General features: G+C 34.1%; 1 protein-coding gene across 1 annotated transcript in view; it reads left to right on the top strand.

Moving 5' to 3' along the window:
• BANK1 (B cell scaffold protein with ankyrin repeats 1) overlaps positions 1–16,594 on the top strand; it is a 285,835-nt gene that overhangs the window by 53,976 nt on the left and 215,265 nt on the right. Inside the window, 1 exon segment of the mRNA XM_023531394.1 lies at positions 8,705–8,856. Within this exon segment, the coding sequence (XP_023387162.1) occupies positions 8,705–8,856 (152 nt within the window).

Genomic DNA, 16,594 nt, shown 5'->3' with positions numbered 1-16,594 from the left:
GGTATATATAGCGCTAGTCTATTCTTAGGTATTCAAAGATATATCTTGAATTCTTACCACATAGTTTTGTATATGTATACTTTTTTTTGAAGACTATTTTTTAAAGAGAAGTTTTAGGTTTACACCGATACTGAGAGAGAGATACAGAGATTTTTTATACCCTCCCTGTCCCTTCCCTGTGGCATGCACAGCCACCCCAATTATCGACATTACTCACCAGAATGGTATATTTTTAACTATTTAAGGATGAACCTATGTTGACACATTTTAATCACCCAAAGTCCACAGTTTACCTTAGGGTACACTTGGTATTGTACAATCTATGAGTCTAGACAAATGTATAATGACATTTATTCATCATTATGGTATCAACAGAATATTTTCACTAGCCCCCAAATCCTGTGTGCTCTACCTAGGTATTTATCCCCTGCCAACCCAGGTCCCTAATAACCACTACTCTTTTTATTCTTTATATTTTTGCCTTTTCAGATTAGTACATAGCCTTTTCAGATTAGTTTCTTTCACTTAGTATTATGCCTTTAAGTTCTTCAATGTCTTTTCATGGCTTGATAGCTCATTTCATTTTAGAAATGAATTGTCTGAATGTACTATTCACCAAGCGAAGGACATTATGGTTGCTCCCAAGCTTTGGCAATTATGCATACAGCTGCTATAAACATTCATGTGCAGGTTTTTGTGTGGGCATAAGTTTTCAACACATTTGAGTAAATACCAAAGAGCACGAATTCTGGATCACACCGTAAGGGCATATTTAGTTTTATCCAAAACCACTAAACTGTCTTCCAAAATGGCTGTACCATTTTGCATTTCCACCAGCAATGGATCAGAGTTCTTGTTGCTCTATGTCCTCCCTAGCATTTGGAGTTGTCAGTGTTTCAGATTTTGGCCGTTCTAATCGGTGTGTAGTAATATTTCATTTTTGTTTTTATTTGGCTTTCCTGATGACATACGATGTGAAGCATCTTTTCATATGCTTATTTGAAATCTATATGTCTTCTTTGGTGAGATGTCTGTTCAGTTTTTTTGCCAATTTTTAAATTGGTTTTATCATTTTCTTATTGTTGAATTTCAGAGCTCTATATATTTTGAGAACAGTTATTTATTAGATGTATCTTTTGAAAATACTCTTTTACAGTCTATGGCTTATCTTCTAATTCTTTAGATATTGTCTTTTGCAGAGCAGTTGTTTTTAATTTTAATGAAGTCATGCTTATCTATTATTTCTTTCATGGATCATGTCTATGGTGTTGTATATAAAAAGGCAGCACCATATCCAAAGTTATCTAGGTTTTCTCCTAGGTCATCTTCTTGGAGTTTTTTAGTTTTGCATTATGCATTCAAGTCTGTATCCATTTTGAATTAAATTTTAGGAAAGGTGTAATATCTGTATCTAGATTTATTTTTTGCATGTAGATGTCCAGCTGTTCTAGCACTAATTATTGAAGAGACTATCTTTGCTCCATTTTATTGCGTTGGCTCCTTTGTCAAAGACTTTGTTTCCGTGGTTTTATTTCTTGGCTCTTTATTCTGTTCCATTGATCAAGTTCCCATTCTTTTGCCAAGACCATACTGTCTTTATTACTGTTGCTTTATATTAAGACTTGAAGTTTGGTAGTGTTAGTCCTCCAACTTTGCTTTTCTCCTTCAATAATGAGTTGGTTATTTTGAGTTTCTTGCTTCTCAACATAAACTTTAGAATAAGTTTGTCCTTAGCTGTAAAATAATTTGCTGGGATTTTGATTGGGATTGCATTGAATCTATGGATTTATTTGGGAAGAACTGACATCTTGAAAACACTGAGCCTTTCTATTCATGAATATAGAATATCTCTTCCTTTATCTAGTTCTTATTTGATTTTGTTCATCAGAGTTTTATGGTTTTTGTCATATAGATCTTGTACATCATTTGTTAGATTTATACCTAAGTATTTTATTTTGGAGGGAGTGCTAATGTAAATTATATTGCATTTTTAATTTCAAATTCCACTTGTTTATTGGTATATAGGAAAGCAATTACTTTTTGTTTATTGCTCTTATATCTTGTAACCTTACTCTAATTGCTTATTAGTTCCAGGAATTTCTTTGTTGATGCTTTTGGATTACCTACATAGACATTATGTCATCTCCTAGGAAACTCAGTTTTATGTCTTCCTTCCCAATCTTTGTAGCTTTTATTTTGTATTTTTGCCTTAATTGCATTAGCAAGGACTTCCAGTACAATGATAAAAAGAAGTGGTAAGAGGGGATATCCTTGCTTTATGCATAGTCTTAGTGGAATAGCTTTGAGTCTCTCACCTTAAGAATGATTTTAGCTGTAGGTTTTTGTAGATAATCTTTATCAAGTTGAGAAAGTTTGCTTCCATTCCTAGTTTACTGAGAGTTCTTATTATGATTCGGTATTAGATTTGGTCAAATGCTTTTCCTGAACTTATTAATATGATCATGTGATTTTTTTTCTTTTTAGTCTTTTGATGGGATGGATTACAGTAATTGATTTTTTGAATGTGTAACAAGCCTTGCATAACTGGAATAAATCCTACTTGGTCATGGTGCATAAGTCTTTTTATTTTTATTTTCTTTGGATTTGATTTGCTAATATCTGGTTGAGAATTTTTACATCTATGTTTATGAGATATATTGTTCTGTAGTTTTCTTTTCCTGTAACGTCTTTGTCTTTTTTTGGTATTAGGGTAATGCTGCTCTCATGAATGAGGTAGGAAGTATTCTCTCTACTTCTATTCTCTGAAAATTTTAATCATTTTTTTCCTTAAATGTTTGGTAGAATTTACGAGTGAACTCATCTGGGCATGATGCTTTTTGCTTTAGAAGGTTATTAATTATTGATACAATTTATTTCATAGAGATAGGCCATAGGCCTATTCATTGTTGATTTGTTATTGTGTAAGTTTTGGCAACTTGTGTCTCAAATAATTGATTCATTTTATCTATGTTATCAAATTTATGGGCATTGGTTTCATTGATTATTTCTAATGATTTCCTGTTTTTAATTTCCTTGATTTCTGCTCTCCTTATTATTTCTTTTCTTCTGCTTACTTTAGATTTAATTTGCTCTTTATTTTTTAGTTTTTTATAGTGGAAATTTAAATTTAATTTTAGATCCTTTTTTTCTAACATATGCATTCAATGCTATAAATTTCTCTCTAAGCATTTTTGCTGCATTCCACATATTTTGATAAGTTGTGTTTTCATTTTTACTCACTTCAAAATATTTTTGTAATTACTTTTGAGATATCTCCTTTGCCCCATGTGTTTTTTAGATGTATGTTGCTTAATTTGTACATATTGTGGGATTTTCAAACAATCTTTCTGTTATTGATTTCTAATTTAATTCCATTGTGGTCTGAGAGTAGGCATTGTATGATTTCTACTTATATAAATTTGTTAAGGTGTGTTTTATGTCCCAGAATGTAACCTATCTTGGTTAATGTTCCATGTGACCTTGAGAAGAATGTGTAATCTGCTGTTATTGGATGAAGTCTGTAGATATCAATTATATTCAGTTGATTAATGGTATTGTTGAGTTTAATTGTGTCGTTATTGATTTTCTGCCTGCTGAAACTGTCCATTTCTGTTGAAGTCTCCACGTGTGATAGCGGATTCATCTATTTCTCTTTGCAGTTCTATCAGTTTTGCCTCACATAGTTTAATTCTTTTTTATAAAGGCACATGCACATTAACAATTGTTATATCTTCTTAGAGAATTGACCCCTTTATTATTATGTAATTCTCTCCTTAATTTTTGATAACTTGTGATACTTTGAAATAAGCTCTATTTGAAATTAATACAGCTACTTTTGCTTTCCTCTGACTATTAGCGTCATATATTTTTCCCTATCTATTTACTTTTAATGATTACATCTTTATATTTAGAGTGAGTTTCTTTTAGAAAACATATAGTTGGATGTTATTTTCTGATCAACTCTGACAATCATTGTCTTATAATTGATGCATTTAGACCATTGACATTCAAAGGGATTATTGATATAGTTGAATTAATATCTATAATATTCATCAATGTTTTTGTTGCTCTTATTTCTTGTTCCAATTTTTGTCTTCCACTCTTTTTCTGCCATTTTTTATTTTAATTGAGCATTTTTTGTGATTCACTTTCACTTCTTTCTTAGCGTATCAGTTATACCTTTTTTCAGTTTTTTAATGGTTTTCCTAGAATTTGCAATATATATATATAACTAATCCAAGCTCACTTTCAAATAACACTATACCACTTCACAGAGAGTATTAGTACCTTATAATAACAAAATGATTCTAATTTCTTCCTCCCATTTTTTGTATCATTGCTGTCATTAATTTCATTTTATGTAAACATATATAAAAAACATACATAATATACATAAGCATACATAATTGAATACATTGTTGTTACTGTTATCTGTTAGATCAATTACAGCAAAATAAATGTTTTACTTTTACTTATTTATTCTTTATGTTCTTCCCTTTTTTGTGTAAATCTGAGTTGCTCATCTATATTATTTTCGTTTTCACTGAAGAACTTTTAATTTTTCTTGCAGGCAGGTCTATTGACAACAAATTTTCTCAGTATTTGTTTTTCTGAGAAATCCTTAATTTTTTTCACTTTCGAAGAGTAATTTCACAGGGTACAGAATTCTGGGTTGGACATTTATTTCTCTTACACTTTAAGTATTTCACCTCACTCTCTTCTTGCTTGCATGGTTTCTGATAAGTTAGATGTAATTCTTATCCGTGTTCCTCTATAGGTAAGTTTTATTTTCTCTAGTTTCTATCAGGGTTTTTTTTTTTTTATTTGATTTTCTGCCATTTTAAGAGGTTATGCCTTACTGTACTTCTTTGGGAATTTATCCTAGTTGGTATTGTCTGAGTTTCCTGGAGCTGTAATTTGGTATCAGACATTAATTTGAGGAAATTCTCAGTTATTATTGTTTGAAATATTTCTTCTCTTCCTTTGTCTCTTTCTAGTATTCCTATTACACATATGTTATATCTTTCATAGTTTTCTCACAGTCCTTGAATATTCCATTATATATATATAATAATGAATATATATATTCAGTCTTTGTTCTATTTGCTTTTCAGTTCTCAAAAATTCTATTTCTATATCCTATAGCTCAAGGATTCTCCTCTGTCATGTCCAGTCTACAAATAAGCCCATCAAAGGCATTCTTCATTTCTATTACAGTGTTTTTGCTCTCTAACATTTTTTAAATTCTTTCTTAGGATTTTCATCTCTCTGTTTGCATTAGTCATCTGTTCTTGCGTGTTGTCTACTTTATCCATTAGAACCATTTGCATATTAATGATAGATTTTTAAAATTCCTGGTCTGATAATTCCAGCATTCTTGCTATGTCTGGTTCTGATGCTTACTCTTTTGCTTACTCTTTTTTTTTTTTAATTGCAGGGGGGGTTTTTTGTTTGTTTGTTTTTTGCATTTTGATATGCCTTGTAATCTTCCTCAATAGCCAAATATGATGTACTGGGAAAAAGGAACTTCTAAAAGTAGGTCTTTAGTAATCATATTACTAAAGATGAGAGTGAGGTGTTGGGGGAGGGAAGACTTTCTATCATCTGATGATGAGCTCTGTTTTTTAGTGAGACAATGTTTCTGGACTATGAACTTTACAAGAGTTTCTCAGTTTTTTTTTTTTTTTTTCTTCACCTTAGGTAGTACTGGATGGCTATTACGGATGCAGTTGGGTATTTTTCTTCCCCAGGTCACTTAGACTTTGATAAACTCTGGTAGATGAGACTCTCTGGTTAACTAGTTTCCTTTGAGGGAAGGTCATGCTAAGAAGTATCTGGGCTATTTCAAAATGGTTCTTTTCTCCTTTCCCCCGTTGGCCGCAACAGGGATATTTTCTCCAATATTTACTGTGGGGATCTGGTCAAGCTCCTAGAGGAGATGAATCTCAAAATAATATGCCCTCCAACCCCTCCCATTCCCACTTTGACTGGATTTCCCTGGAGTTTTTAACTCTCACACTTGTACTTGTTAAATATCCAGCAATTCATTAATTACAGTTCAGTTTTCCCTTCCCAGGTACTAGTTCTTGAGTGTTTTCAACTCCTGAGTCTCTAGTCTGGTAAGCTGAGGCTACCTGTATTTGCCTGCCTATCTCCCCAACCTTGGGGTCAGCAGTTGTGCTATGTCTGCCCTTTTCTTAAGGATCAAAGAAGAGCTGTTGATTTTTCAGTCTGGTCAGCTTTCTGTTTGTTAGGATAGCATTGTGACTTCCGAAGCTCTTTATATGTACAACTTGAAAACACAGGTCCTGTCGTTATTATTTTTTTTTTATAAAATTGGAACCTAGTAAATTAAAAATTTCGTAACCTGGATTTTCTAAGTTATTGAATAAACTTGTTTCTTGTTAAATATTCTTTGAAGGAATTTTTATTGGTGACAAAATCTTTTATAACATTACATTTTTATCTGGTTCCTTATTGCTTAGACTGCTTCTAATTTTCTGCATTATAAACTGTGCTTCTCTGAACATTCATAGAGATAAATCATTTTGTACATCCATGATTATGTCCTCAGGGTAAATAAAATAGCTCTTCTTAATTTAAGACCACAGAGAAATTACAGAAAATATCCTAGATACCTCCAAGGCAGAATAATTTACACCTCATTCTTTCAAGGTGTATCAAATAAAACAATTTTCTTTATTCTTTCATCAATTCACAAAATAATTGAGCCAGTTCTATAAAACCTTTTATTATTTTGATTTGTGTGTGTGTGCGCACACATGTGTGTGTGTGAGAGAGAGCGTGCAAGACAGAGATAGAGCGAAGTAAAGGCTGTTTTTTATTTCATTTCAAGTAAGACTGGTACTAGGAGAAATCTGGAAATCCCTGGTGCTTTTATTCTTTTATTCTGCAAGTTTCATAAGACAGGAAAAAAGCCATTCTCCTTAGATGTGGCATGGGGAAAGCTGCTCTCTAGAGGACGCTTCACTTGTTACTCTGCTTTCTTGATAGAATTACCTATGAAAGTGGTAACTCCACTTTTTAAAAAAATACAATGAGACCAAAATTGTAGCTACTTTCATCTATATTGCCTTTGGCTCTTCTTTTTATCCTGTCAATGTCCTTTAGCCAAAGACCACTAGGAACACACCTGCATTTGAACTATTTCGATTTTTTCTATTGGCAGTTAATAGAGGGCACACCATGGAGACTGTAGGGTATCTCAGTAAAAGGGTAATAGAAAAGATTTATTGTAGTTTTTAGGCCTGTGTTAAGTGATTTGAGGGAGGGTTCAAGAAAGCATGGCAGTCAAATGCTTATGTCAGAAAGCAGGTGTAATTTTATGATTTGGTACATTCATGACTCTTGTTAAGAAATAGGGTGGCCAACTATTCCAATATGCTTGAGACTGAGGGGGTTCCTGGGACACAGCGTTTTCAGTGCCTAAACCAGAAAATCTCAGGCAAACGGAGTGGAGTCGGTCACCTGATCATTAGAAGGCAAGAGCAATGAAAAGAAGCTAAGGCTGGAATTAGTGAAGAGACAACATCACTCATAGGAGCCACGATTCAAGATATTGGTCATTTTTGTGTTTTGGTCAATGTTCATGTTTTTGTCTGGATTAAGATATAATTACAAAGTGTTCTCACTTGATCCATCATGGTGACAGAGTGGCCTTGTCTGATGTTGATGTTCTGTGAAATTGTCCATGTTCACTGGGAGAACACTGAGGTGGAGCTGTAAGCGCCAGGCAAGCTCTTAGCAACACCACGGCCTTCACATAGTGTCTGGACAGATTCTGGCTGTCAGAGGCTTCATTTTTTTCCCCAGTCCCCTTCTTTGGGAATTTGAGGAATACTATTGGGGTTGGCCTAAAAGTTTACAGATGTGATGTAGTTGTGAAAAACTTGGTTTCAGCCACATTGTTTTTGTGCCCTAATGAAATGCGTTGGACTTTGAAACATTGAGTAATAAATATATTATCTCTCAATACATTCTTTTTTTCAATACAAAAAAAAAGTTTGAATGATTGAGATCAAAGCTAAGTTATTAAATGTTAAAACTGAAAAAAATTTAAATACTATTTCTCTTTGAGATTCAAAACTCTCACATTTCAGTGTTTTTTAGCACTGCTATAAAGAAACCAAATTTATTTGACATGTATTATTTTTTCATACAACTCACTAACATTTTGATGAACACTGATATTCCAGTATTAAACTAGCATTTTGTAGAAATACTAGTTTATTTAGTGATTTCTCCTAATTAAGCTTTTTATTTTAAAAACTAGAAGTATATGTAAAGAGTAAGCAGTTGTTCTGATTTAAAATATTCCAATTTAAAGTAAAATAAATTTTTCTTAACTGTCATTGAAATGAGATAGTTACAGGTTTTTCAGATTTACTGTTTTAATAGTAAGAGAAAATATTGAATAGTGGTTGCATTTTTAGGGGCAAAAACATTTAGCTAGTTGACGAACATATTATATAGTTGCTTTAGTTTAGTCACTAAGGTTATAACAGTAAATTGTGAAGCATTTTTGTAATTATTAACATTGGTTCAATTATTTCAGTTAACTTAAACTCAGTTCAGTTGTCTTATATATTAATTAAATCGATTGTTCAGCATTTAGTCTTTATAACAATGGAAGCAACACTATGGTTTTAGCATATAATAATCTACATTCATAAACTTTCTCTAGGTTCTAAGGACTACCTTGAGTTCAATATTTCAACAGACCAAAGAGTGGAACATTCTGGAGAAGTAAGCGAGAGAAACAAAATTGAAGAATCAGAAGCTTCAAAAAGCACCATGCCACTAGCAATGGTGCTACCTGCTGAAATTCCATGTGAGGTCAGTAAAGATGCTTTGTTATTTATTGGCCGTATTGTTTTAATGAACATTGAATTTCATTTAAATATATTATCTGCATTCATGAACTTTTACATTCAGTAGAATGTGAACTACAACATAACTGGCATTTTTTGTCTACTTTGTTCAGGGCTGTGTCCTCAGAATCCAAAACAATGTGTGACAATTAGTAGATATTTGATGCATAATTGTTTAATAATTAGCTATTGAAGAATATATGAAAGCTTGATTTTATCAACTGTTACCTGATGCATTGCAAACAGATTTGCGATTGCTATATATATCAAGCTACTTAAAAGAAAGTTGGATTCATATTAATCTGATTAAAGATTTTATTTTCATAAAGGGAAACATATCCTTTAATAGAACTTGAAAATGCTTATTTTCAGGACCACCAACTGGAATGAACAACTAAAATAAGCCTCCTGGTAGAGCTTGCCCTGAATCTCGGGCTATGTAAACTCCAGACAACAAATGAATGCTGGCTCTCAGTGTCTGTGATGTCTTTTTTTTTAGCATTGTATTTTATTTTATTATTAGTTTCAAGTATGTAGTACATTGGTTAGACATTTATATAGTTTATGTAGTTTATAAAACGATCCCTTAGTTATTCTATAACTCCTTTGGCTCTACACACAGCCATTACATTACTGCTGACTTCATTCGCTCTGCCATGCTCCAATCCCCATGACCTATCAACTACTAATTTGTACTTCTTTAAACTTTCATTACTTTCACCCAGCCCTCCAACCCCTCTCCCCTCTGGCCATCACCAGATTATCCTCTATATATATGTGAGTCTTGATGTCATTGAGTGGGAGGAGTCAAAGATACAGGAGAGGCTTGGGAGTTAGAGTGCAACCTTCCTTCTGGTAAAGCCAGTAGATTTATAAGACTGGATGACAGGGGCTGCATTGTCTGCTTGTTCTGGGAAAGACTCTCCTGTTGCTGCTGGTACCAGCAGTCCTGGGGGAAGCTGCACATTCTGTGCAATTGGGCAATGTTTAATTCCCTCACCCTCAGACTCCATCTAAGCCGAAGAATCACTGTTTTAAACTGTTATGCTATCAGTTCCAGGGGAACATAAACTTCTCTGACACTACCTTAGAGACCCCGGGAACCTGAACCATGCAGGATCAAAGAAACTGACAGATAATCAGGCAAAGAAAACTTGCAACTCACTTAAAGGACTCAAGAACTCAAGGGAGGAAGATCAGGCTAAACAATCAGAATCTGAGGCTTCTATTGAGTCAGAAATAATGGAAGAGACAGATAAATAGAAGAGATTGTAATAAAAGAGAAATGAGAACTGTTCTCAAGTAGGTAAAATCAAAGCAGGAAAAGAAAAAAAAGTCACTTCTGAAACTAAAAATATCTCACCAAGGATTAAGCAATGAGTCTAAATAGCTGATTTTCAAAATATCTGTAACAACGAAATTTGAACAATATAAATCTTCCCATTATTAAATTTGCAGAGAAATAAAAATCCAAAAATTAAACCACTGCCCTCCAGGTAGAGATTGCTCCCACAGATGATGGGTTAGGAGAAGGGTTTTTTCAATGGCAGCATCATGAGTTATCTTTTATTGACATGGACATAATTCTTTCTCTCTGAAGCTAAATGATTTCATTTTTAGATTTCTTTTGGGTACCCCACTTTTTAAGCAATCCTAAGAGTTGAAAGGTCATATAAGAATATTTCAGCACCAGCTCCACACTCTGAAATTTTAAAATGAGTTAATTCTTGGACCAAAAATAGTTATCCTTTCAAAATCTTGTGTTCTCAGAACCTAGATCCTAGTACAACTTAAATCCATATGACAGTTGCTAAGTACCACAGAAAAGATCATTTGTATCAAAGTGAGTGAAAATTATGTTCCAGATTTGCCAGGATAACATTCAGTCTATGCCAGTTTTCTGAAAGCACAGGCTTTGAACTTACTCATTTCTAAGAAGTCTTCCAATGGAAGAATGCCTTCCAGGTATAATTTTCATCATGGATATAAAATTGTATAAGATTCATTTGAATAATAGATGTATTTGGCTGACTTGAAACTCATTGACTTCATAGTGGGTTAATAAAGACCCCATAAGAATACAGCCTCCTCTCTCTGTAGGTGATATTTGACTTCTTTGCCATCTTACAAAATCTGAAAATTTATAATGCTATTACACTACCAGTCTCCAGGTCTTATTTGAAATATGCCTCTTTTGCACCCTGTGTCAAAATCTATTAATTTCCCCCTTGGAGTTTTGTGTTTCCAGCATGCTAGCACTGAGCTGACTATGAGTTTGATCTAGTAGCATAATCTTCATCTCTCTGATGATCAGGGAGTTAGTTTAAATCTGTCCTGCTGCTGCCTCTTGCTGTGGAGTTGCTTGGGTCTGGAGGACCTGCCTCCTGTGGATGTGCTCTCCCTGTTTTCTCATCTAGTTTGGAGAATCAGCTTTAGCAAATTTTTTTAACTAGGCAGCAGGTGATGCTGCTCCTGCTTTTGCATCCAGAAGCCTGGAATATTGCTTCTTCTGCCTCATCATCTTTCCCAGCACTGTTCCTTTCCATGGATTTTTTAAAAATTTTCTGGGCCTTGAAAATCTTGTTACTTTAAAAACAGAAGAAAATGTTTTATCTTTAACTTTTTTTTTTCCATGCACTGATGAAGGTATGCCTCCAGTCCTCTATGTAGGTATATTATTCTGTCTCTTTGAGAAATATCTACAAGAGTTTAAACAGGTTAAATCTGCTACTTAATTTGGCCTCTTCTTTTACCTTTTCTAGCAATAGCATTCTTTGTTCTATTTTGGCATTTTTAAATCTTTTTTTATGGGCCAAGGCATTTGTTTTTCCAGTATATTACTCTGGATTTTGTCTTGTGGGATAATTGATTATGAGAGATATGGAGTCAGTGAGTTCTAAATCTGCCAGATGCATCCATTATTCAAATGAATCTTATTCAATTTTATAACCATGATGAAAATTCCACCTGGAAGGCATATTCTCATAGGAATAAATATCTAAATAGACCAGAACTAGACCTGCTCTGTTATTTACTAGCTTCTCTTCCCTGTGCTGTGTATTACTCCAAAGTCCTAATTTCGTTGATTTCTGGGACAAACCCCTTCAGAGCAGTGGTTTTCATCTGGAGTTATTTTCCCCCTTTTCCCAGGGGATATTTGGCAAAGTGTGCAGTCCTGATTGTCATAACTGGGGGACTGCTACTGGCATCTTGTGGGTAGAACATCTTACGCTAAACATCTTACGATGCTCAAGGTAGTCTCCACAGCAGCTGGTCCAAAAATGTCAAAAGTGCCAAGATTAAATCCTGTCTCAGAGGATAGGAAATACATTCATGCCCCTTACAGTAATAAATAACCGAATCACCTAATAGTAACATCAAAAGTTCAGTGCTCCCCTTTAAAGACTTCTCTGTAATCCACCCAGTGGTTCTATAATCACTTGCTAAAGCTGTGTAATGTGTAAACAGTGATTCCAGTCATTCTTTTTATGGATTTTACCTGAAGTTTTAAGAGGGAGCCTCTAAAAGTTATCTTCAAAACTCCTGCCTCTCTTGCTATTTCTGTGAGCCCCTGTCACAGGTTCAGTAATGACTTCTATATTTCTTCTTCAGTAGCGCCATCCTAAAAAGCAGTTAAGAGTGAGCTTATTTTCTTTATCTTGCTTTATCTGTGTTGGCAGACCTTCAATTCATCATTTCCTTTCCCTTTGGTAGAATCTAGTCACTACAATCTCAGCTTTTCTTACCCCCAAATCTCTTACTTCTTTTAATATAACAAATATTCCTTTATTTTTATGGTATTCTCCCAGTGCCCCTGTTCTGATGATAAGCATATTTTAAAAACCAGTCAGGTCACTTGTTGATTTCTTGAGCAAATTTAATTCTTAAAGTTATGGTATAACCACTAAAGGCCTGTTAAGTGGCTGTATCAGCATTTAGATCTATATTAATTTCATTTCATTGTCTTTTTGTCTGAATCCTAGAATATAGCATATTCCCTAATAAAGGCCTTCACTTTTTTTGACCTCATGGTTGACATACCTCTGTGGCTGCAACCTTAGTCTGAGTCTCCAAATCCATAGTACAGATCACAGATTATATAATTAACAAATCTAGTGAAACTCTGAGACTGCATGAATGAGTCTGACTCGTAAGGACCCATAGGCAAACCACAAGAATCTCAGAGTAAAACAATATACAGAAGCTAACAGCACGGCCCACTTATTTCTGACACCAAATCACACACTATTCTTGGTAATCATCCTTAACCTAGGGTCTGATCCTATGATTTAATTGAAAAATACAGTGTATTTTGTATCAATGCCAAAAATGCCTATGTTGTAAAGTGCTGCTCCTTTGGTGGTAAGGTTTTGCAACAACCAACAGATATATTTTCTCTTTAACCAAGTGGTTCTCAAACTAAGATGTATATAGAAACTATTAGTGGAGATTTTTTTAAAAAAATAATAATACCTGAATTCTCTACCATAAAAATGGCCTTGACATTGGGAATTTAAAAATATTCCCAGGTGATTCTGAAAGTGAATCCAAATTAGCAGCCAAATTTGAAACCATTGCCATCATCTAATCCTTGCTTTGCTGTCATGGGTCAGATCTATGACAGTTGTACCAACCTGCACAGTCCTAAGATAATAAGGCCTATGCATCTATGCTTGTTAGGCTAGTGGCTATTAAAGTAGTCATGAATATAGGAAAAGAGCCATTGGTCTGTGTACAAAAGTCACTGTGTACGATAGATAGTAAGCTGATATGATGATCCACTAGGTTCAAAATTCTTTGTTGCCTGTGTTTAATAAATTATTGAAGCTTAAAGACACACACCCAGACAGAACCAGAAACTTTACTATCTATATGTCATATTGTAGACCAAGTTTTAGCTCTTTTGTTTAGATCGCAAAATTTTTGACTAATGAAGCAAAACGTTAGTTCAGAAGTGATATTTATAGTAACTTTTTCTCTCTTTGAATGCTACAAACTAAATAAGAGATAAACAGAAAAGATTGAGAGCAAAGTAACAGCTTTATAACTGATAAAACTAAATTTATGACCATTTGCATATCCTTCCATTTTATTCCATGGAATTAAATGTATGCACATAATTGCATCATCAATTAAGATATCCACAATAATTAAATACAGGGCTGGACAAGTGCAGGCCTTCCCTCTTAGAGCAAGCCACTTCCTACATGGAGATGCAGGGAACAAATGAAGCCGTAAGTCATGAGAGAGATAAGGAGAAGAGCTGAGCATGCTTAATTTTAACAAGTCATATTTTTATAGACATTCCATCTTAATTTGAAAATATAGACAAATTTCTGTTATGTGCAAAGTTCTTACAAGATGCCACGATGATGTAAAATAAAAATAAAAATAATTTCAGAATATTTAAAATCCAGCTGGGAAGACAAGATATAGACAAGCAACACCAATTAGGAGCAGAGAGCAAAGGAGTGTAGCTGTGAAACGCTCTGTGATTTCTTTGGAAGTTGTAAAACCCCTTATGGGATAAAGTTGTAGGAAGGATTTGTGGAGCTGGTGAAACCTGAGTTGGACCTTGATGGAGAGGATAAGTAAGGGGAGATGGAGGGAGAGGAACTAAATGGCATGCCAACTCTAGGTGCAAAAAGGACGGCTACCTAATCAGCAGGCCCCAGTATAAAATGAAAATACAGGCAGTCTTGTTCAAATTATTAAGCACTATAGGACAGTGACAGCAGAACATTAAAACAAGTACAGGGCTCTTCTAAGCACATGGCCCTGTGCAGTACACAGGTTACCTGCCCATGAAGCTGGCCCTGGGTACAAATGAACATGTAAATGCCTCATTGGGGGTAGTTATTATGCTTGTCTTTTATTTAGAACTTTTCTCTAGAAACAGTTGAAAAGTGGATCTATGCCTTCTAATAGCGAGGGAACTGTTGCATGAGAATCATCCTGGGTGAACATTCATGAGTGAGAATGAGTTGACTGGGTGAATAAAACATTGGAGAGGATGCTTAGGCTTACTGTTTGGAGGGGGAGAGGTTACAGTTAAACAAGAAGTTATGTTCCCATAGAAGAGACTCTGAAGAATTTTGAAGCAGAGGATTAGGGATCTGAGCTGAAGTGAGATAGGAAGTCATTAAAGATTTGAAATAAAGTGACAGATATGAGAAACAAAGGAACTAAAGAACTGTGCTAGAAGTGAGGTCCAGTGAAGAGGAGGTTGTAGCTATGAGGAACTGAAGGAGCTCACGGTCCTGACCTTCAGAACGCAGATGAAGCAGTGTATTGGGCAAGGTACAGGAAAGGAAATAAGAAAGTCTTTATGACATGTTGGATGTGTGTGGCAAGAGCGAAAAGAGGAATAGTGCCAGTGCCCTTGCGATGGGATCTTTTCTCAATGTACAATTTAATTGGTGAGGAAAAGTTTAGAGCAAAATACCCTATGGACAAATATTTGAAAGCTCTGGATTCTGGTGGAAAACTCCCAAAAGTGAATGTGTGTCAGATTAAATGATTTTGTAACATTAATATATTTGTAGAAACTCTTTGGTACAGAGCATTAAATATGTAAGCTTTATTGGTGAGTGGTTTTTGCTTAGGGAGATAATATTTAAATAAGAGATCTTTGAAATTCATGACTTTTGGGTAATCATGATTTCACAAGAGCGTAAAATGAGGTTCCTGTTTATTTTGTGAGGGTCTGAAATTAGTCTGACTTTGAAGAAAGCCTTTGAAAGGTGATACGGTATAATCATAAAATTAGTATTATGTTTTAGTTATTTTGAAAGGTAAACAACATGATGTGAAAAAGAGTGCAGATTTTGAATTTAGGTAGTAATGATTCGTATTTAGATATAACTCTATATTTCAGTTACCCTGTTCATAGATGAGAAAATAATAGTCTTTCATTTTGGTTTTGGTATATGCGTTTGCATGCGTGTTTGTGTATGTGTGTGTGTGCGTGTGTGTTAGTTAGGATTAAAGAAACTAGATATAAAAAGTGTTTAGAATAAATTTTGGTATAAAATAGATAATAAATATTTATTCCTTTCCTATGTATTAATTTCAGTCTTGTTATCCCTAATTTAAACAAGTTCCAAATGGTTTTCAATAACCTTTAAACCTTATGTACATAGATTTAGCTTTTCTACCTTAAAAAAATCTTGAAAGTTTTAGATTTATAACATTTAGTCAACTCAATAAACTTGAGTTACTCATCATAAATAGAGCAACCATAGAATCTCTATTAAGTAAGATTTAAAACTATTGGACTTTTAAAAAATGTCATCGTATTTAAATATTAAGAGATCTTAAAGTTAAACCTGTTTAGGTCTTTCATTTATAGATAAATACACCAAGTTCTAAAAAGGTAGAGGAAAAGGAATTAAAAAAAAAAAAGGATTTGGTTAGCAATGAATTACAGTTTCCTGGGGGTCTGTGAAGTGATGCTCATTACCATGAATTAGGAAGCCACACACAGGGAAGAGGCAGGTTGAAAAGGGAGCAGCTATATCCTCACTATTTGTTCAGTTGCAAAATAAGATATTGGGGAAGAAAACTGAGTACTGAACAGACACCAAGTTGATAAGCTCAAAATGTAGTGAGAATCACATTTACGTGTTTCATTTCTAAATACGGTTGAAAATACAGACATGACAGTAGACATATAATAATTGTGTGCAACCTTATCATTAATA

This window comes from Pteropus vampyrus, unplaced genomic scaffold (genome assembly GCF_000151845.1).
Source record: "Pteropus vampyrus isolate Shadow unplaced genomic scaffold, Pvam_2.0 Scaffold67, whole genome shotgun sequence".
Lineage (NCBI taxonomy): Eukaryota > Metazoa > Chordata > Mammalia > Chiroptera > Pteropodidae > Pteropus > Pteropus vampyrus.
This window is presented reverse-complemented; position numbering and strand designations above follow the sequence as displayed.